This window comes from Heterodontus francisci, chromosome 34 (assembly GCF_036365525.1).
Source record: "Heterodontus francisci isolate sHetFra1 chromosome 34, sHetFra1.hap1, whole genome shotgun sequence".
NCBI classification, from domain to species: Eukaryota; Metazoa; Chordata; class Chondrichthyes; order Heterodontiformes; family Heterodontidae; genus Heterodontus; species Heterodontus francisci.
The window spans coordinates 24,942,398-24,965,710 of NC_090404.1; the positions used below are offsets into that span (position 1 = coordinate 24,942,398).

At 43.6% G+C, this 23,313-nt stretch overlaps 1 protein-coding gene across 1 annotated transcript; it reads left to right on the plus strand.

Moving 5' to 3' along the window:
• The first annotated feature begins 12,082 nt into the window (after window positions 1-12,082).
• On the plus strand, window positions 12,083-12,913 carry LOC137348748 (G-protein coupled receptor 15-like). The gene has a single exon (XM_068014002.1). The coding sequence runs from the start codon at window positions 12,083-12,085 to the stop codon at window positions 12,911-12,913; it is 831 nt and encodes a 276-aa protein (XP_067870103.1).
• The last annotated feature ends 10,400 nt before the right edge of the window (window positions 12,914-23,313 follow it).

Genomic DNA, 23,313 nt, shown 5'->3' on the forward strand with positions numbered 1-23,313 from the left:
GGGACTGCACCCTCCTGGATCCATTCTTATCTAGCTCATTGCAGACAGAGTGTCCCTTGCAATGGCTTCTCTTTATGCTTCCACACCATTACCCCTGGTGTCTCCCAGTGATCCATCCTGGGCTCCCTCCTATTTCTCATCTACATACTGCCCCTCAGTGACATCATCCTAAAGTACAGGGTTAGTTTGGGCCTGTACGTTGGTTAGTAAGATGTAACGAGTAGTTTGCCCCAAAGATCAGTGCTGGGGCCTCAACTTTTTACAGTTTATATAAATGACTCGGATAAAGGGACCGAAGGTACAGTTGTAAAATTTCCTAATGACACAAAGGTAGGTAGGCGATAAGTTGTGAAGAGGACATAAAGACGCTACAAAGGGGCCTTGATAGGTTAAGTGAGTGGGCAAAGATCTGGCAAATGGAGTATAATGTGGGAAAATGTGAAACTGTCCATTTTGGCAGGAAGAATAATAAAAGAAGCATATTATCTAAATGGTGAGAGATTGCAGAGCTCTGAGATGCAGAGGGATCTGTGTGTCCTAGTGCATGAATCGCAAAAGGTTATTTTGCAGGTTCAGCACGTAATTAGGAAAGCTAATAGAATGTTATCATTTATTGCCAGGGAAATTGAATACAAAAGTAGGGAGGTTATGCTTCAGTTATACAGGGCATTGGTGAGACCACATCTGGAGTACTGTGTACAGAATTGGTCTCCTTATTTAAGGAAGGAAGCAAATGCATTGGAAGCAGTTCAGAAAAGGTTTACTAGACTAATACCTGGAATGGGTGGGTTGACTTATGAGGAAAGGTTGGACAGGCTGTATCTGCTGGAGTTTAGAAGAGTAAGAGGTGACTTGATTGAAACATATAAGATGCTGAGGGGTCTTGACAGGGTGGATGTGGAAAGGATGTTTCCCCTTGTGGGAGAATCTGGAGCTGGGGTCTCTATTTAAAATAAGTGGTCGTCCATTTAACACAGAGATGAGGAGAATTTTTTTCTCTCTCTCAGATGGTTGTGAGTCTTTGGAACTCTCTTCCTTAAAAGGCAGTGGAAGCAGAGTCTATAAATATTTTAAGGCGGGGGTAGATAAATTCTTGAAAAGCAAGGGGTGAAAGGTTTATTGGGGGTAGTCGGGAATGTGGATTTGAGGTTACAATGAGATCAGTCATGACCTTACTGAAGGTGGAGCAGGCTCGAGGGCTGAGTGACCTACTCCTGCTCCTAATTTGTACATTTGTATGTACCCACAGACCCATTATCAGCATCTGCTACTTTACACTATGGGAGTGGCGGTCATCATCTGCAGTTGTTGAAAACAATCTTGAGTCTTGGATGCTGTAAAGGGCCTAACTGAAAGATGAGATGCTGTTCCTCGAGATTCCATTGAGCTGGATTGGAATAGTGTAGCGTGCCGCGGTCACAGAGGTCAGATGGGAGTGTGGCGGGGAATTAAAATGGTAAGAAAACTGCATGCTCAGGGTCACGCTTGTGAAATGAACAAAATTGTTCTGCAGAGTGATCACCTTATCTGTGTTTGGTCTTCCCAATGTAGAGGAGACCGCATTGTGAGCAGCTACATTAGAAGAGGTACAGGTAAATCACGGTTTCACCTGTAAAGTGTGGCTGGGGTCCATGGACAGTGGGAAGGGCGCAGGCGAAAGGGCAGATGTTGCCTCTACTGTGTATGTATGTAAATGATCCACAGTGATATTGATAAGAAGGATAAATAGGAGCAGGAGTAAACCATGTGACCCCTCAAGCCTCCTCCACCATTACATATTCTTATACCTCAACTCTAATTTCCCGTCCTATCCCCATATCTATTGATTCTCTTACTATCCAAAAATCTATGGACCTCTGTTTTGAGTATACTCAAGGCAGAGTTTGAAACATTTAAATTAAGTTTTAATCTGGAAAATACACATTGCAATCATTTGCAAGTAGCAAATCAACCCCACAGCTGCTCGGAAATCATATCAACGGACTTTCACTCTGGCCTAGCGTCATCACGCTGAAATCAAGTCATTGTTTTATCTGGCACATTATTCTTCCTGTCATAATTGGCTGAATAAGTGTAAACCGCCCTCCACTTCACTTTAAGTGAAAGAGGCAACTTTGTAGATACCGTATATCGTTGCAACCAGTTCGTTGGATCTGCTTGTTTCATCTTCCCTTACATTCGGCTAATGAGAAGATTTCTGGAAGAAAGAACAATGAAGGACAGCTAGAAACCACAATCCTGTCTCCCACTGCGGTACTGGTTCGTTAAACATAGATGCATTTGTGGGGTATGGTGAGTTTAATGCTCAGAAATAACTGAAAAATAAAGAAGTCATTTTAACCTCGTATAGAACCTTAGTTCAACCACACTAGGAGCATTCTGAACAGTTCTGCTTTCTGTATTAGAAAATGAATCTGGAGGCAGTGGAGAAGGTTCCAAAAAGATGAAAACGTGACTGAGAAATGACTAGACGGATATGTAACTGGAGTTAGAGGAAGTAGGGCGGGGGAGACTCATACAAACACGAGTATTGGCCTTTCCATCACACTCCTGACATATGCATTGTAGTTGGTGGCAAGGATTTGTTGGGGACTTAGCAGGTGAATAACTTGCCACAGAATGCCTGGACTCTGGCTTGCTATTGTAGCCACAGTATTTATGTGGATAGTCCAGTTCAGTTTCTTGACAATAGTGACACCCCAGAATGTTGATAGTGGAGCATTCAGCGAAGGTAATGCCATTAACTGCCATGGTGAGGTGGTTAGCTTCTCTGTTTTTGGAGATGATAATTGCTATCATTCCTGAACACTTTCTATCCGAGAATATTAAGCATTCAACGGTCTCTCTTTTGAACCAGGTCTCCGTTGTCGCCAGAATATCATATTCGCACCCTGATCAATTGTGTCTTCTGATCATCAACCTCAGTAACCACACTTCATAGTTTTGCCCACATCCACTCCAAACATTTTGGGGAATATTAGGGGAATAGAGGATCAGCTGATCAATGTATCTTTATACGGCCTGAGGATTTTGCTGAACAGGACAGAATTTAAGGCTAACAATAGGGAGAATTGAATTTATAGAGCGCTTTTCACGACCTCGGGACATCCCAAAGTGCTTTGCAGCCAATGATAGACTTCTTAAGTATAGTCACTATTGCAAGGTAGGCAGCCAAATTGCTTATAAACTCCCACAAACAGCAATATGATGACCATATAATCTGTGTTTGTATGTTGATTGGAGAATAAATATTGGCAAGGACACCAGTGATAACTATCCTGCTCTTCTTCGAAAAAGCGACACTGGATCTTTCGCATCCACCCAGGAGGTCAGACAGGGACATGGTTTAACACCTGTCTGAAAGACAGCACCTCTGTCAGTGCAGCACTGCCTCGGAACTGTACGAAGAAGCAGCCTTGATTTTTATGCTCAAGTCCTGAAGTAGAATGTGAACCTGCAATCTTCCAGCTCACGGGTGTGATTTTTTTTTTTTGTTTCTTTTTTTTCATTCATTCACGGGATGTGGGCATCGCTGGCCAGGCCAGCATTTATTGCCCATCTCTAAGTATTACTAACTGAGCCATCGCTGATACAGTGCTGACTGTAGCCATTTTTTAGAGGGAGCTTTACTCTGTGTCTCACCCATTTTCTTTAAATGAAGGAAGCCTTTATACCCCAGGCACCTATTATTTTTTGTTGAGGGGGCATTTATACCCCAGACCCCTTTATAAGGTAATTAGAACAAAACTCAAATTAAAATGAAATTCTCAGCGTCTATGATGCACTCCAGCCCCGGCAGTCCCCATCGGTCATGGAAGGCCTCAAGAAAACTAGCGAACGCCGCTTGCTCCTTCTCCAGCGACACCCAGGTGCGAACGTAACCTTGGAAGAGGGGCAGGCAATCAGGGTGGACAGACCCGCCGACGGCCTGCAGCCTGGACCTGTGAATTGCCACCTAATGTAGCCATGTTCATCTGGACCACTCCACATTGAATGCAAAGTACAAAAGTAGACGTTGCCACAGTTAAGGTAACCCTGCTGAACGAGGTTATTCCACACTGACAGAAAACATGTAGAACTGGACCTGCACAGGCTAAATGTAACCGTGGCGAACTAGCCATGGGCGCACATAATATAACGTGATGACTAGGACATGTTCATACTGGCAGTAACTGTACTGAATTGGACCTGCCCACATTGAAGGTAACCAGTTTGAACTGGAACAGTGCACAGGGAAAGTAGCAATGCAGAAGTAAATCAGTGCACTCTGAATGTAAATGTGGTAAACTGCACATGTCCCCACTAATTATCACCATCCATACCTGCACCAGTGCACAGTAAATATAACGATGGCCCTGACTCCATCGAACACAGCCGTACTGAATTTGAGAAGTCAACTTTTATTATAACTATGTTGAACTGAACTTTTCCGCACTGAAAGTAAGCATGGAGAACGGGACTGAATGCAACAGGACTGAACTGAGCCTGTGCATGATCAGTGCAACTGTATATCATTTGACTTGACAACATTGAATTCAATTCTGCTGAACTGAACCTTCTCACTGAAAGTAACTGCGCTTTACCCTTCAGCAGTGAATGTAACCGTGCTGAACTGATCCTTTCTACATGGCATATAATCATTCAGTAACTGCTCATCCAGTCATCTTCACATCAGAAAGAAGGTCGCTGAGCTGGGCAGGATCATACTGGCAGTAACCATGCTACATTGGGCCTGTCTACGTTCAATGGAACCGGCGGAACTGAAGCTGCCCTCACTGAAAGTAACAATACAGAACTGGATCTGTCCACTTTGAATGTGAGTGTGCTGAACTGGAACTTTCGACAATGAATCCTGTTCAGGCCTGGACCAGTAGACTCTAAGTATCACAGTCCTGCCTCTATGGAACACAACCATACTGTACTGAACTTGACCAATCAACACTGAATGCAATCGTGTTGAATTGGACTTTTCAACACTGAGAATTAGCGTGCACAACTGGACCTGTGCACATGGAATGTAAGCCGGCTGAACCCGTGAACACCGAGAGTAACTGCGCTGAACTAAATGCACGTACCCTAAATGTAGCCGCGCTGATCTAAACCTGTGCACACAGATTGTGGCCGTGCTGAACTTGACCTCTCCACGCTGCATATGACCGCGCCGACCTCGACCAGTCCACACTAAATATAAATGTGCTCAATTGGATTAGATTAGATTAGAGATACAGCACTGAAACAGGCCCTTCGGCCCACCGAGTCTGTGCCGACCATCAACCACCCATTTATACTAATCCTACACATTCCTACCAAACATCCCCACCTGTCCCTATATTTCCCTACCACCTACCTATACTAGTGACAATTTATAATGGCCAATTTACCTACCACCCTGCAAGTCTTTTGGCTTGTGGGAGGAAACCGGAGCACCCGGAGAAAACCCACGCAGACACAGGGAGAACTTGCAAACTCCACACAGGCAGTACCCAGAATCGAACCCGGGTCCCTGGAGCTGTGAGGCTGCGGTGCTAACCACTGCGCCACTGTGCCGCCCTATGTGGATATGTGTCCACTGATTAAACCGTACCGAATTTGAACATCAATACTGAACGCAATGCTGCTGAACTGGACGTTTCCACACAAAACACAAAGGTGCACAACTGCACCTATGCACACTGAAAGTACCGTGCTGACATAGACCAGTCCACACTGAATACAGTCAACTGCGTTGAAGTGGATGCACCGTCTCGGAGGAATTTGGAGTTAGGGGCATGTGACCCGGGATCCCACAGAATGGAGCTGAATAGTGATCAGGATCGAGCACTTGGTTGGAGTTTCCTTCAGGATCAGAATATCTCTGGTCAGTTATACCTTGTGCTGAGGGCACTTAACTCAGTATTAAATGGTTTAAACCCAGGGATTCCTCATTTAAAATTTTCACTTTCACCATTGCAGCGCTTGTTAAACTTTTCATTCCCGTAACTGTCTCTTCTTCTTCTTTGGCCTCCTTATCTCGTGAGACAATGGATAAGCGCCTGGAGGTGGTCAGTGGTTTGTGGAGCAGCGCCTGGAGTGGCTACAAAGGCCAATTCTAGAGTGACAGGCTCTTCCACAGGTGCTGCAGATAAAATTTGTTTGCCGGGGCTGTTACACAGTTGGCTGTACCCTTGCGCTTCTGTCTTTTTTCCTGCCAACTGTTAAGTCTCTTCGACTCGCCACACATCTGCCCCGCCTTTGTGGCTGCCCACCAGAATTAGAATTAGAATTAGAACATTACAGCGCAGTACAGGCCCTTCGGCCCTCGATGTTGCGCCGACCTGTGAAACCATCTGACCTACACTATTCCATTTTCATCCATATGTCTATCCAATGACCACTTAAATGCCCTTAAAGTTGGCGAATCTACTACTGCTGCAGGCAGGGCGTTCCACGCCCCTACTACTCTCTGAGTAAAGAAACTACCTCTCACATCTGTCCTATATCTATCACCCCTCAACTTGAAGCTATGTCCCCTCGTGTTTGCCATCACCATCCGAGGAAAAAGACGCTCACTATCCACCCTATCTAACCCTCTGATTATCTTATATGTCTCTATTAAGTCACCTCTCCTCCTCCTTCTCTCCAACGAAAACAACCTCAAGTCCCTCAGCCTTTCCTCGTAAGACCTTCCCTCCATACCAGGCAACATCCTAGTAAATCTCCTCTGCACCCTTTCCATAGCTTCCACATCCTTCCTATAATGCGGTGACCAGAACTGCACACAATACTCCAGGTGCGGTCTCACCAGAGTTTTGTACAGCTGCAGCATGACCTCGTGGCTCCGAAACTCGATCCCCCTATTAATTAGAGCTAACACACCATATGCCTTCTTAACAGCCCTATTAACCTGGGTAGCAACCTTCAGGGATTTATGCACCTGGACACCAAGATCTCTCTGTTCATCTACACTACCAAGAATCTTCCCATTAGCCCAGTACTCTGCATTCCTGTTACTCCTTCCAAAGTGAATCACCTCACACTTTTCTGCATTAAACTCCATTTGCCATCTCTCAGCCCATCTCTGCAGCCTATCTATGTCCTTCTGTACCCTACAACATCCTTCGGCACTATCCACAACTCCACCGACCTTCGTGTCATCCGCAAATTTACTAACCCACCCTTCTACACCCTCTTCCAGGTCATTTATAAAAATGACAAACAGCAGAGGCCCCAAAACAGATCCTTGCGGTACACCACTAGTAACTAAACTCCAGGATGAACATTTGCCATCAACCACCACCCTCTGTCTTCTTTCAGCTTGCCAATTTCTGATCCAAAGCTCTAAATCACCTTCAACCCCATACTTCCGTATTTTCTGCAATAGCCTGCCGTGGGGAACCTTATCAAACGCCTTACTGAAATCCATATACACCACATCCACTGCTTTACCCTCATCCACCTGTTTGGTCACCTTCTCGAAAAACTCAATAAGGTTTGTGAGGCACGACCTACCCGTCACAAAACCGTGCTGACTATCTCTAATGAACTTATTCTTTTCAAGATGATTATAAATCCTGTCTCTTATAACCTTTTCCAACATTTTACCCACAACCGAAGTAAGGCTCACAGGTCTATAATTACCAGGGCTGTCTCTACTCCCCTTCTTGAACAAGGGGACAACATTTGCTATCCTCCAGTCTTCCGGCACTATTCCTGTCGACAATGACGACATAAAGATCAAGGACAAAGGCTCTGCAATCTCCTCCCTAGCTTCCCAGAGAATCCTAGGATAAATCCCATCTGGCCCAGGGGACTTATCTATTTTCACACTTTCTCAGGCGAATGCTGGCAACTGACTCCCACGACTTGTGATCAATGTCACACGATTTCATGTCGGGTTTGCAGACGTCTTTAAAGCGGAGACATGGACGGCCGGTGGGTCTGATACCAGTGGCGAGCTCGCTGTACAATGTGTCTTTGGGGATCCTGCCATCTTCCATGCGGCTCACATGGCCAAGCCATCTCAAGCGCCGCTGACTCAGTAGGGTGTATAAGCTGGGGATGTTGGCCGCCTCGAGGACTTCTGTGTTGGAGATACGGTCCTGCCACCTGATGCCAAGTATTCTCCGGAGGCAGCGAAGATGGAATGAATTGAGACGTCGCTCTTGGCTGACATACGTTGTCCAGGCCTCGCTGCCATAGAGCAAGGTACTGAGGACACAGGCTTGATACACTCGGACTTCTGTGTTCCGTGTCAGTGCGCCATTTTCCCACACTCTCTTGGCCAGTCTGGACATAGCAGTGGAAGCCTTTCCCATGCGCTTGTTGATTTCTGCATCTAGAGACAGGTTACTGGTGATAGTTGAGCCTAGGTAGGTGAACTCTTGAACCACTTCCAGAGCGTGGTCGCCAATATTGATGGATGGAGCATTTCTGACGTCATGTCCCATGATGTTCGTTTTCTTGAGGCTGATGGTTAGGCCAAATTCGTTGCAGGCAGCCACAAACCTGTCGATGAGACTCTGCAGACACTCTTCAGTGTGAGATGTTAAAGCAGCATCGTCAGCAAAGAGGAGTTCCCTGATGAGGACTTTCCGTACTTTGGTCTTCGCTCTTAGACGGGCAAGGTTGAACAACCTGCCCCCTGATCTTGTGTGGAGGAAAATTCCTTCTTCTGAGGACTTGAACGCATGTGAGAGCAGCAGGGAGAAGAAAATCCCAAAAAGTGTGGGTGCGAGAACACAGCCCTGTTTCACGCCACTCAGGATAGGAAAGGGGTCTGATGAGGAGCCACCATGTTGAATTGTGCCTTTCATATTGTCATGGAATGAGGTGATGATACTTAGTAGCTTTGGTGGACATCCAATCTTTTCTAGTAGTCTGAAGAGACCACGTCTGCTGACGAGGTCTAAGGCTTTGGTGAGATCAATGAAAGCAATGTAGAGGGGCATCTGTTGTTCACGGCATTTCTCCTGTATCTGACGAAGGGAGAACAGCAGGTCAATGGTCGATCTCTCTGCTCGAAAGCCACACTGTGCCTCAGGGTAGACACGCTCGGCCAGCTTCTGGAGCCTGTTTAAAGTGACTCAAGCAAAGACTTCCCCCACTATGCTGAGCAGGGAGATTCCACGGTAGTTGTTGCAGTCACCGCGGTCAACTTTGTTTTTCTAGTGGGTGATGATATTGGCATCGCGCATGTCCTGAGGTACTGCTTCCTTGTCCCAGCACAGGCAAAGCAGATCATGTAATGCTGAGAGTATAGCAGGCTTGGCACTCTTGATTATTTCAGGGGTAATGCTGTCCTTCCCAGGGGCTTTTCCACTGACTAGAGAATCAATGGCATCACTGAGTTCCGATTTTGTTGGATGTATGTCCAGCTCATCCATGACTGGTAGAGGCTGGGCTGCATTGAGGGCGGTCTCAGTGACAACATTCTCCCTGGAGTACAGTTCTTGGTAGTGCTCAACCCAGCGGTCCATTTGCTTGCGTTGGTCAGTGATTATGTCCCCTGATTTAGATTTGAGGGGGGCGATCTTCTTGATGGTTGGCCCAAAAGCTCTCTTAATGCCATCATACATTCCTCTGATGTTTCCGGTGTCTGAGGGCAGCAGAATATGACTGCATAGGTGTTGCCAGTAGTCATTTGCGCAGCGCCTGGCTGTTCTTTGTGCAGTGCTTCTGGCTGCTTTAAGTGCTACGGATGTTAACTCGCTGGGGGCTTTCCTGTAGTTCAACAGTGCAATGCGCTTAGCGGCTATGAGAGGTTCCAGCTCTTCAGTACGAGATTGAAACCAGTCTGCATTCCTCTTCGCACGTTTGCCGTAGGTGGTAACTGTAGCCAGGATCATATTGCAATCTTTGGATATTTCACTTTAGAGCCGTGCCAGATCCCTTGGAAAACATTCCATTCCATCAAAACATAAACACGAGTCTGACAACAGCTGCACTAATCTGTTTGTTTCAATTAGTGTAATTAATGCAAAAAGATTAAACCATCTAACTATCTCCCTGGGCTCTGACATCGGATATAAATATAGCAATCTTTAGCAGTATTTCAGAGCGTGTTCAGAGCTTCTGGTAGAAATGCATGGATCAGCAAAAGGTCTGGTGTTTGCCATTTACTATCCCATCCTTGCAGCTATTGGGATTCCAGGTAAAGTATTGTACTTAGTTACTAGTTAGGGGGATCGTTGATTAGCATGTTCACTGATCGTATTTACCGCTAGCGTTTCTCCATGTTATGGATATCCTATCCCCCTTTCTTGGGATAATCTCTCCACTTTAAAGGGAATATTTCTTCCCTCCAATTGGTGTAACGTCTCCTGTTATAAAGTATCATTTTCCCACTTTATCTGTATTATATCTCCATTTTAATGATATAATTTCGTCCATTTACTGTTATAATTTCTCGTTGTTAATGATATAATTTTGCCCTTCAGAAGTGTCATTTCTCCACAATGCTGGAGTTTTTTTTTACATTGCCGATGTAATTTCTCCCGCTTTACGGCATCATATTCCCCTTTGACGGCACAATTTCTCCTCTTCAGCGGTATCATTTCCCCCTTAACCAGTTTAATTTCCCCTGCTTAAAGGTACATTTTCGTGCCTCTAACTGCATAATGTCATCCCTTAACTTGGCCATTTCACAGTGTAAATGTATTCTAGTCTATCACTGACACTGTTACTGTGGGTGAATGATCACACTGTTGCATCGATATAAATTTAATACCATTGTGTTATTGACACTGTTTTTGTGGGTGAATGGTCGCAGTTTTCACAGTGTAAATGTATTCTAGTCTATCACTGACACTGTTTCTGTGGGTGAATGGTCGCAGTTTTCACAGTGTAAATGGAACTCTGTTGTGTTATTAACAATGACAGTGGCTGATTGAAATTATTCAACAATTAAATAATTCCTGACTGAATTAATGAGTGAATTCATTGAAGGGACATTATTGGGCATCAGGTTGTTAACAGAAATATAAGCAATGTAACAAGTGGCCGTTTTATGAATGAAACTGGACTCACCCGAAACTTACAGCGCTCAGTGTTTCTAACTCGCACTGCTTCAGCCCGGCTTCCCTCTTCCATATTAACTGCTGCAAACTCTTCCACAGTGACCACTACTGAGTCCGAATGGTCTTTCTGCTCCAAGCCCCTGGCAATGTCCTTGACTGTTCCCATCTTCAACCTTTTCTCCATATTTTGTAGAACTGGTGGCATCTCTAGCATCTGAGTCAAAATGTTTGTATTTCAATAGTCACTAAAGGACGAAGCTGATCATCAATGACGACACTGCCGCTCAGTGCTGATGAACTGCTACACTGTAGGAGGGAGTTTTCTCCGAGTGAGACCTCATCACCTGCCACTTCCGCGGGTACAGATGGACACTGATATAATCGCAGCAGATTAACAGAAGAAGCGGTCAGAATTATTACTGCGTGTTCAAAAACTTCCCCTCCGCAAAGTGAGAAAACGTTAATTGTTCATTCAGTTCTCTCTGAGGATCCTTTTGAAAATGTTGACAGTCGAATTTTCCAACAGCCAGTCATTTTACAATAATGTGCTGGCTGAGGGTCTTTTAGGTCTCAGCAGGATATAATCCGTTTTAAGTGCATGTTCCTCCTACTTCCCTGTTAGGTTGTTCTCCGATTGTCCGTTATTGTATTATTTACTCTCAAATGTTGTCTATAATATATTCCTTGTCTGGTTGATGTTCCCAATTTGGTTCAATGAGTTTCCGATGCCTTCCTGTTCTCCATTATGTTTGATTGCATTATTTTACATTCGAATGTTATTGACCTGTCTGATTTTTAATCTACATTATTATTTTATACACAGAATCAAGTACCCGGAGGTTCAGGGATAATTTTCCACTCAATATCATGTGTTAAAGCAATGCATTTTACACAAAATTCTGTAAAACGGATGCTATCGTTGGGAGTCGGACCAGTAATTTCCCTGTTCTTGCTCTCTCACACACATACACTCTCCCTCTTTTTCTCAGTCTCTCTCTCTCTCTATTACAGCTAACTTGGCAGTGATTGTGATCCTGTCCCGAGGAAGATGCGGTCTCTCCAGATGTATCACTTACTACCTGATGTCCATGGCAGTGACGGATCTCCTGGTCATGATCACCGTTGTGATATTAAACCGGATTGCTGGTATTTATTTCCCAGGCAGTTTCCTGTTTATCACACCAGTTTGCAAATTCCGTAATACCCTAAACTATGCAATCCTGGACAGTTCTGTCTGGTTAATGGTCGCTTTCACCTTTGATCGATGCATAGCCATTTGTTGCCAGAAGCTGAAAATAAAATACTGTACCGAGAAAACGGCGGCGTGGGTTATAGGAGCGGTCTGCACTCTGAGCTGTTTCAAAAATATCTTCCGTTATTTTATAATGGAACCTTCGTATATAATTGATAATGTACCCTGGCTCTGCGCCATAAAATCAACATTTTATACATCACCCGAATGGGTCACATATGACTGGATTTATTCCCTTTTAACCCCCTGTGCTGCATTCTTTCTGATTTTACTGCTCAATGCTCTGACTGTCAGATACATTCTAGTGGCCAGTAGAGCTCGCAGGAGACTCCGGGCCCACAGCAATGGAGAGACTCAGAGTGATCCAGAGATGGAGAAGCGGAGAAAGTCCATCGTTTTACTCTTCTGCATCTCGGGCAGTTTTATCCTGTTATATTTGGTATTTCTTATAAATTTCTTTTATGTCCGGATTGCCAAATTTACTTATTTTTCCGGTTCCAATTTCAATAAATCAAATTTTATTCTGGAACAAAGCGGATATATGCTTCTGCTTATGAGTTCCTGCATCAATCCATTTATTTATGCAGGAACCCAGAGAAAATTCAGAGAGGAGTTAAAGAATGGAGTAAAATATCCATTGAGTCTTATTGTTAAATTGTTTAAATGATGAACAATACAATGCAACATGAATTGCACGTTATATTTCATCCATTGCTGTTCTTGTTTATGTCCCTCCCCTCCCAGAAAAAAATATAGCCACTCGCTTTGAGATCCTTATCGAAGGTGTGAATTTAAGAATGCATAAGCAATGCCGCATCACTGCACAATTCAGTGTTGTAACTTGTTCTCGTTTAGTTTCCAGTTCTCTTCCCCGTGCTGACTCTAGGTTAGTGCATTCCCATCAGCCCCAAGGGACCATAAATATCGTTACATTCTTGTGGGAAACACAGAATCCGGCCCGTGATCTGCTATTAGATATCAAGTTCAACTGCTCAATGAAGGAGCATCAATATCCCTGCTGGGAATCATTTGGGACTTAAGGGTAGGATAGGCACTGAAATGGAAACGTGTAATGCCCCAGGTATTGTTGTCCAATTCATAGGCACCGTCCCATAGCCGCACTCTTGTGTGCATAAACGTAGAAGCAGTAAATGCTGGAGGAAAAAGACACAATGTCATCTAGTTCGCCTTCTACTCTTTTCATTGGCTAATTAGGACAACATCCCTGTGCCATCAAACAAAAGAAAATTATTCAAACAAAAATACCCCCTTTTTAAAAGAGCTACAAACAATAAACACCAAAATCATAAAAAGGAAATTATCAAATTAAATTACGATATTACCTTCACTATCGACCATGAACTCCAGTGACTTTGCCTTCTACTATCCAGGTAGTCCCATGTAACAATGTTCATAGATCTTTTCACTAACCGGTGAATCGCTAGAAACCAGCCTGCAACTATAAATAGAAATTAGCCTACAACAGACCGAGACATGAGGTGAGGAAGAACCCGGTGGTGGAAAGCTTTAGGTACCATATTTACAAAATCACCTGTTCCCCTCAAGCAATGCTACATTTACCACATTTCATATCTCAAATTTCTCACATACTGTATCCCCAAATGACGTCCTATGAATGAAATCTGTCTAATTAGCATTGTAAATATCAAAATTACCTGCTTCCACCTTCGCTATAGGGAGCCTGCTCCATAGATCGACCACTCAGTGAAATATTGTTCCAGTCGATTGGCTTTGAATTTGTCCCCTCTGACCTCTGGTTCGACTGTACTTGAAAACTTGCCGGGCTCTGCATCATCTAGTCCCTTTAGAAGCTGCAAAACAGAAAGCGTAACACCCCTAAACCTTCCCTTTTTAAAAATTTCCGGATACTACACATGATTCTTTAACCACGTTTTCAATCGCCGGTCCTAATATCACCTTGTGTGGTATGAAGCGTCTTGTGACGTTTTACTAACTTAGAGGCGCCATTTAAATACAAGTTAATGTTACTGCTATCATGGATCAGAGAATGGTACAGCAGAGAAGGAGACCAGTCGTCCCTGGATTCTGTTTCAGCTCTTATTCAGATCTGTCCTTTTAGTTCCACTCCCCTGTCCTTTCCCCATTTAATTTCAGTTTTTAAGGCTACTATTGGATATTAAATTAACACCCTATCAGAGAGTGTGTAGCAAATCCTGGCAACTCATTATTGAAGAAGTATTTTTTTCCTTTCATGCTATCTCTGCTTCTTTTGCCAAACACCTTAACTCCGTAATCTACCATTATTGAACTTACAGCCATTGGAAACAGTTTCTCTTTATGTATTCTATATAATACAGTTCATGCTTTTAAACACCTCTATAAAATCTTCCCTTAGTCTTCGCCGGTCGAAGGAGAATAAGCCCAACTTCTACAGTGTATCTCTCTAAATGTAATCCCTGGGATCGTTCCAGTAAATCTCCTCTGTGCCCAACTTCAAATCCTTCACATCCTTCCAAAAGTGCGGTACCCAGAATTGGACAAATTACTCCAATTCTGGCCGAAGCAGTGCTTTCCAATGATTCATCATAACTTCCTTGCTTTTGTACTCGTTTTAAAATTTAGCACCTATTATTTCTCCTCACTCTTCCAACCAAAATGTAATCAATTCACATTTTTCTGTATTGAATTTAGTTGCCATACCTCTGCCAATTCCACAGCCAATTTATGTCATCTTGAAGATTATTACTATATTCCTCACTGTTAACTACATTTTCAGGATACGTGCTATGTGAAAATTTCAAGATTGTTCTCTTTACTCCAAATACAAACCATTAATATATATGAAGAACAACACTGGTCAAAGCAGGGAGCATTTGGGAACGTCACTGTATATCTCCCTTCAGTGCAGTAAACAGCCATTCACTACAACTGTTTGGTCACAATTTGAACGGTGTAAATTTAGTTATTGACAATTAAATAACTCCTGTCTGAATTTAATTAATGAGTTTATTGAAGGGACTGTATTTGGCATCGAGTTAACAGAAATATAAGCAATGTAACAAAGGACCACCTTATCAATGAATGTGCACTTACCCGAAACTCACAACGCTCAGTGTTTCTGTTCTCAGACTCAAACTCGCACTGCTTCACCCTGGCTCTCCTGTTCCACATTAGCTGCTGCTAACTGCTCTACAGTGGCCACGATTGAGTGCGAATGGTCCTTCTACCCCAAGCCCCTGGCAATGTCTTGGACTGTTCCCATCTTCAATGTTCTCTTCATAGTTTGTATAACTGGTGGCATCTCTCACATTGCAGTAAAAAAGTTTGATAATCTATGCCAACAGTGCATCTCAGCAGTGAGGAAGCGCTGCATTGTCGAAGGGCCCTTTCCTCGAATGAGACCTCATAATCCATCACTGCTGCTGGTACAGATCGACACCGGAGTTCCCAACTAAGTAAAGGGTGAATGGCTTGGAGTTATTACTGCTTCTTCACCAACATCCCCTCCGCAAAGTGAGAAAACACTACTTGTGACGATCTTTCTGGACAAGTTGACAGTAGAATTTTCCAATAATTATTTTTTTTACAGGAGTTCATCAGATGAGGAACTTTTAGATCCTCAGCGGGATATGATCCGTTTTAAATACAGGTTTTTCCTTCTCCCCTTAAATATCTTCTGTAACATGCTCGCGAAGTTATTTTTCTTGTTTGATTGATGTTCCCATGTTGTTTTCAAAGGGTTTCTGATGCATACTTGTTCTCTATTATGTTTGTTCGTATTATTTTACATTCTGATGTTATTGCTCTGTGTGATTTTTAATTCAGGTGATTAATATAAATGCAGAAGCAAGTGTCCGAAAGTGAATCGATAGTTTTCCACTCAAGATCATGTGTCAATGTTGTGAAATTTACAGAGTTCCTGTAAAACGGATGATTTTGTTGGGAGTTGGATGAGTAATTTTCCTGTCCTTGCTTGCTCGCACACATACACTCTCCCTTTTTCTCTCAGTCTCTCTATCTCTAATTACAGCTAACTTGTCAGTAATTGTATTTCTGTCCCGGTCTCTCCAGATGTATCACTTACTACCTGGTGTCCATGGCACTGACGGATCTCCTGGTTATGATCACCGTTTTGATATTAAAGCGAATTGATGGTATTTACTTCCCAGGTGGTTTTCTGTTCATCACACTGGTATGCAGCCTCCATCTAGCCCTAAACTATGCGATCATAGACTGTTCTGTCTGGTTAACGGTCGCTTTCACCTTTCATCAATTTATGGCCATTTGTTGTAAGAAGCTGAAAATAAAATATTGCACCGAGAAAACGGCGGCAAGGGTGATAGGAATCGTGTCCACACAGAGCTGTTTAAAAAATACCTTCTGGTATTTTATATATGAACCTTTGTATATAATTAACTCTATACCGTGGCTCTGCAACATAACGTTAATATATTATACATCACCTGCATGGGCCACATCTGCCTGGATTCAGCGCATTTTAACTGCTTGTCTCCCATTTATTCTGATTTTACTGCTCAATGCTCTGACTGTCAGATACATTCTAATGGCCAGTACAGACCGCAGGAGACTCCGGGCCCACAGCAATGGAGAGAAACAGAGTGACCCAGAGATGGCGAAGAGGAGGAACTCCATTATTTTGCTCTTCACAATCTCGGGCAGGTTCATCCTGTTATATTTGCTACTTCTTATAAATTTCCTCTATGTTTGAATTGCAAAACTTAGTTATTTTTCTGGTTCCAATTTCTACATCAAATTTTATTCTGCAGGAGACCGGAATAATGCTTCAACTTTTGAGTTTCTGTGTCAACATGAATTGCACGTTATATTCCATCCACTGCTATTCTTGTCCATGTCACACATTGAAATATTCTGCTTAATAATTAAAGCGACACATCTTCCTTTTTTTCCCATGCTTATCTATACTAAACACTTTGTTTCCAGGAATATTTGTTACTCAGTCCTCATTTATTTCCAGCCAGGACTTCGTTATCGTCATGACATCATATTCCCATGTGACAATTTGCACCTGTGACTTTCCAAACTAATTAACTATGCTATGTCTATCTACATGCATTTACAGTAAACCTCATTTAGACCACATTGCATTCCCTCTTTCTCTGACTACATCTAATGCCTCTTTTGTAACTCTAGAGCTATATGCTTCTCCTAGTCATTTGTGCACCTTGTTTATTCGATCTAATGCTACATCTTTGTTCCAACCCCCATGCCAAGTTAGTTTAAACCTTTCACAACAGCATGAGCAAACCGAAACCTCCAGAGCATCGGTCCTGACTCTGTGGAGATGCAACTCATCAACCCATCCGGCGCATCGACGTTCCACCTCCCCCAGAAGCAGTCCCAATGTCACAGGAATCTAAAGACCTCTCTCCTTCACCACCTCCAGCCACACATTCACCTGCTGTCTCTCCTCCTATTTCTTTACTCACCAGCACATTACACCTGGAGTAATCAGAAGATGTCTTCCTTTGAGGTCCTGTTTGCTAGTCTCTTCCCTGGCTCCCTAAAATCAGACAGAAGGATGTAATCCCTTTTTCAACCTATGTCGTTGCTACCAATATAAACTATGACTTCTGGATGCTTGCCCTTCCTACTCAGAGTTTTCTGCTCTTATCCTAAACGTACAGATTGCACTGCTTCTACTCTCAGTCTCTAATTCTCAGTATTTTAGCCCTGCTCTCCTCTCCCACATTAACTTCTGCTGACGGTAGTACATTGACCGCAGCTGAGGCTAAGTGTTACTCCTGCTCCTGACATCTGATAATGTTCCAGCATGTTCCCAACTTCACTCTTTTCTCCACAGTTTGACAAACCTGTTCGAGTTTTTGGGGATGTAAGTAACAAGAGAGATAAGGGGAGACCAGTGGATGTGGTGTATTTGGATTTTCAGAAGGCTTTCAATAAGGTTCAACACAGGAGGTTAATAAGCAAAGTTAGAATATATGGGATTGGAGATAATATACTGGCATGGATTGAGAATTGGTTAATGGGTGGAAAACAGAGAGTAAGATAAACAGGTCATTCTGGCAGGCTGTGACGAATGGGATATCAAAGGATCAGTGTTTAGGCCCCAGCTATTCACAATCTAAATCACAAATTTGGATGTGGGGACCAAATGCAACATTTCCAAGTTTGCTGATGGCACACAAGCTAGGTGGGAATGTGAGTTGTGGGGAGGATACAAAGAGGCTTCGGGGGATTTAGGCAGGCTAAATGAATGGGCAAGAAAATTGCATATGGACTATAATGCGAAACAGAATGTGAAGTTAACAACCTTGGTAGGAAAACGAAAAATGCAGAATATTTCATAAATGTTGAGATATTGCGAGGTGTTGATGTCCTTGTCCGTGCGTCACTGAAAGCTAACATGCAGGTGCAGCAAACAATTAGGAAGGCAAATTATCTGTTGGCCTTTATTGCAAGAGGATTTGAGTTCAGGAGCAAAGAAGGCTGGCTGCAATTGCAAAGAGCCTTGGTAAGATTGTACCAGGAGTATTGTGTACAGTTTTGGTTTCCTTACCTGAGGAAGGATATACTTTCCATAGGGAGAGTGCAATGAATGTTCACCAGACTGATTCTGGGATGGTGGGATTGTCCGATGAGGAGATATTGAGGAGGCTGGGCCTATATTCTCTAGAGTTTAGAAGAATGGTGTGATCTCATTGAAGCATGCAAAATGCTTACAGAGCTGATGCAGTAAGAATGTTTTCTCTGGCTGTGGGGCCCTAGAGACAGGTGACACATTCTCAGAATAAGAGGTAGGCCATTTGAGACTGAGAAGAAGAGGAATTTCTTCACTCAGACAGTGGCGAATCTGGAATTTCCGACCCCAGCGGCCTGCGGGGGCTCAGTCTTTGAGGACGTTCAAGAGAGTGATTGATAGACTTCTAGATATTAAAGACATCAAGGGATTTCTTTTGTTGTTTCACGGGATGTGGGCAGCGCTGGCGAGGCCAGCATTTATTGCCCATCCTAATTGCTCTTGAGAAGGTGGTGGTGAACTGCCTTCTTGAACTGATTAGGCCCATGTGGTGTATGTACAATAACAGTGCTGTTAGGAAGTGAGTTTGAGGATTTTGACCCAGCGACAGTGAAGGAATGGCGATATAGTTCGAAGTAAGGATGGTGTGTGGCTTGGAGGGAACTTGCAGGTGGTGGCGTTCCCTTGCATCTGCTATCTTTGCCCTTTTAGGTGGTAGAGGTCGCGGTTTTGAAAGATGCTGTCGAAGGAGCGTTGGTATGTTTTGACAGTGCATCTTGTTGATTGGACACACTGCTGCCACTGTGCATTGGTGTTCGATGGAGTGAATGTTGAAGGTGATGAATGGCGTCCCAATGGAGCAGACCACTTAATCCGGATGGTTCGAGTTTTTTGAGTGCTTTTTGAACTAAACTCATCCAGAAAAGTAGAGAGTATTCCACCAACTCCTGACTTGTGCCTTGTAGATGGTGGGCAGGCTTTGGAGTGTCAAGTGGTGAGTTACTCGCTGCAGAATTCCCAGCCTCTACGTGTTCTTGCAGCCATAGTACATATTTGGCTGGTACAGTTCAGTTTCTGGTCAATGGTAACCTCCAAGGTGTTGACAGTGGGGGATTCAGCGATGGTAATGCCATTGAATGTCAAGGGGAGATGGTTGTATTCTCTCTTGTTGGAGATGGCCATTGCCTGGCACTTGTGAGGCGTGAATCCTATTTGCCACTTGTCAGCCCAAGCCTGAATCTTGTCCAGATGTTGCTGCATATGGACACAGACTGCTTCAGTATCTGAGGAGACATGAATGGTACTGAACATTATGCTATCATCAGCAAAATACCCCACTTCTGATCTTATGACGAAGGGAAGATCATTGATCAAGCAACTGAAGATGGTTGGGCCTAGGACACTACCCTAAGGAACACCTGCAGTTATGTCCTGGGACTGAGATGATTGACCTCCAACAACTGCGACCATCTTCCTTTGTGATAGAGGTGACTCCAACCAACGGAGAGCTTCTCCCCTGACTCCCATTGACTCCAGCTTTGCTAGGGCTCCTTGATGCCATACTCGGTCAAATCCTGCCTTGATGTCAAGCACAGTCACTCTCACCTCACCTCTTGAATACAGCTCTTTTGTCCATGTTTGGACCAAGGCTGTAATGAGGTCAGGAGCTGAGTGGCCCTGGCGGAACCCAAACTGTGCGTCGCTGAGCAGGTAATTGCCGAGTAAGTGCCGCTTGATGACACTGTCAATGATACTTTGCATAACGTTGCTGATGATTGAGAGCAGACTGATGCACGAAAATTGGCCGAATTCAATTTGTTCTGCTTTTTGTGTACAGGATACACCTAGGCAATTTTCCATAATGTTGGATAGATGCCTGTTTTGTAAGTATACTGGAACAGCTTGGCTAGGGGCACCTCCAGTTCTGGAGCACACATCTTCAGTATTATTGGCCAAATGTTGTCAGGTCCATAGCCTTTGCAGCATCCAGTGCCTTCAGCCGTTTCCTGATATCACGTGGAGTGAATCGAATTGCCTGTAGAATGGTATTTGTGATGCTGGGCACCGAAGGAAGATGCTGAGTTGGATCATCCACTCAGCATTTCTGGCTGAAGATGATTACAGATGCTTCTGCCTTATCTTTTGCACTGATATACTGGCCTCTCCCATCATTGGGGTTGGAGATATTTGTGCAGCCTCCACCTCCTGTCCTTTGCTAAATTGCCCACCACAATTCATTACTGATATGGCAGGACTACAATGCTTAGATCTGATCCATTGATTGTGGGAGGGCTTAGCTCTGTCTATCACATACTGCTTCTGCTGTTTTGCATGCATGTAGTCCTGGTGTTGTAGCTTCACCAGGTTGACATCTCATTTTTTTGGTATGCCTCCTGCTGCTCCTGGCATGCCCTCTGCACTCTTCACTGAACCAGGGTTGTCATCCCCGCTGGATGTTCATGGTCGAGTGGGGGATACGCTGGTCCACGGCGTTACAGATTGTGGATGAATACAATTCTGTTGATGCTGATGGCCCACAGCGCCTCATGGGTGCCCAGTTTTGATTTGGCAAATTTGTTCGAAATCTATCTCATTTAGCAATGAGTGATAGTGCCACATAACACGATGGAGGGTCTCCTCAATGTGAGGACGTTTATTTTAGGGGATGATGACGTTGAGGTAGAAGATCAGCCATGATCTAGTTGAATGGCGGATCAGGTTCGATTGCCTGAACGGCTTACTCCTGCTCCTATTTCCTGTGTCCCTATTGAGTGAAGCAGTATAACTGGTGGCATTTTTCGTATGAGTTTCAAGGCTTGACATTCAATACTTACTGTGCGACCAAGCCGATTGTGTTTCCTGACAGCACAGTGCAGTACTGAGGAAGCGCTGAGATGGGGCTAGTCTCCAAATAAGATCTCATCACCTACCACTTCCGGTGCTTCAGGATACCGAGGATCCCAGGTGATGATCAGAAGTAGAGCTGGGAGTTTTCACTGTGACCTCACTAGCATTCCCTCTACAAAGTCAGGGAGTGCCAATTGTCCATTCGTTCCTTGCTGTTTGGAATTTCTTCGAGCTAGTTGACTTCCATATTTTCCAACACTGAATAATTTTACAGTAATTCATCAGATGAAGGTGTTGTTGGTTTTCAGTGGAATACAGCTAATTTTAAATGCAAGTTTTTCTATTGTCACTTTTGTTCATTTTCACACTTATCGATGGTTGTTGCACTATTTACTGCCTAGTGTGTCTTCTATATATGCTCCTGGTGTCATTTTCCTGTCTGTCTGATGTTCATGTATTTTCGATGCCTGCTTGTTCTCCATTACGCTTTGTTACATTGTGTTACATTCTGATGCCATTGGTCTGCCTTATTTTTAATCCGCATGTTGTTTTAAACACATAAACAAGTGCCCGATGTGTACGAGTTAGCGTTCAACTCATTATTGCGTATTAGATCTGTGGGTTTCACACAGAGTCCTGTAAAATGGCTTTCTCTTCAATCTCCCTGTCTCTGTTACAGCTAACCTGGCAGTGATTGCGATCCTGTCCCGAGGAAGATGCGCTCTCTCCACATGTGTCACTAACTCACCTCCTGGTCATTAACACCGCTGTGATATGAAACTGGATTGCTGGTACTGTTTACCCACTCTGTTTCCTTTCCAGCACACTGGTATGCAATCTTTGTTCTGTCCTAAAATATGCAACTTTCAGTCTGGTTAACCGTCACTTTCACCTCTCACCAATTTATTACTATTTGTTGCGACAAGCTAAAAATAAAATATTGCACTGAGAAAATTGCGGTGGTGGTTACAGAAATGACCCCTCCACTGAGCTGTTTGAAAAATGTCTTTTTTATGTTTTATATATGAACATTTGTACATAATTAACAACGTACGCTGGCTCTGCAGCATAAAAATAATATTTTACACATCATCTGTATGAGCGGCATATGACTGGATAATCGCCATTTTAACCCTTCGTCTCTCATTCATTCCGATTTGACTGCTCAATGCTCTGACTGTCAAGTACTTTCTAACGGCCAGTAGAGTAAGCAGGAGACTCCGGTCCCACAGCAATCGATAGACTCGCAGTGACCCAGAGATGGAAACGTGGAGAAAGTCCATCATTTTACTCTTCACCATATCGGGCAGTTTCATCCTATTATATTTGTCATTTTTATAACCATTCTCTATGTCCCAATAGAGAGCGTCGGTCATTTCTTTGGTTCAAATTTCAACGAATCAGATTTTATTTCTGGAGGAAAGCGGTTTTATTCGTCAATTTTTGAGGTCTTGCAGCAATCCATTTATTTATGAAGGAACCCAGAGTAAATTCAATGTGTAGTTAAAGAATGGAGTGAAATATCGAATGATCTAATTGTTAAATTATTTCAATGATGAAAATCGTGAAATCCAACATGAGTTGTACATTGTATTCCCTCCATTGATATTCTTGTTTATGTCACACACGACCTCTTCTCCCAGATACAGTCATTCGCTTTGAGCTCCTTACCAACTGTCTGATTTAAAGAAAAAAATGTATTGGATCTCTGCATCAGT

Coding starts and splice junctions, on each gene's coding strand:
- LOC137348748 (XM_068014002.1), top strand. CDS start 12,083: ATGGCAGTGACGGATCTCCTGGTCATGATCACCGTTGTGATATTAAAC.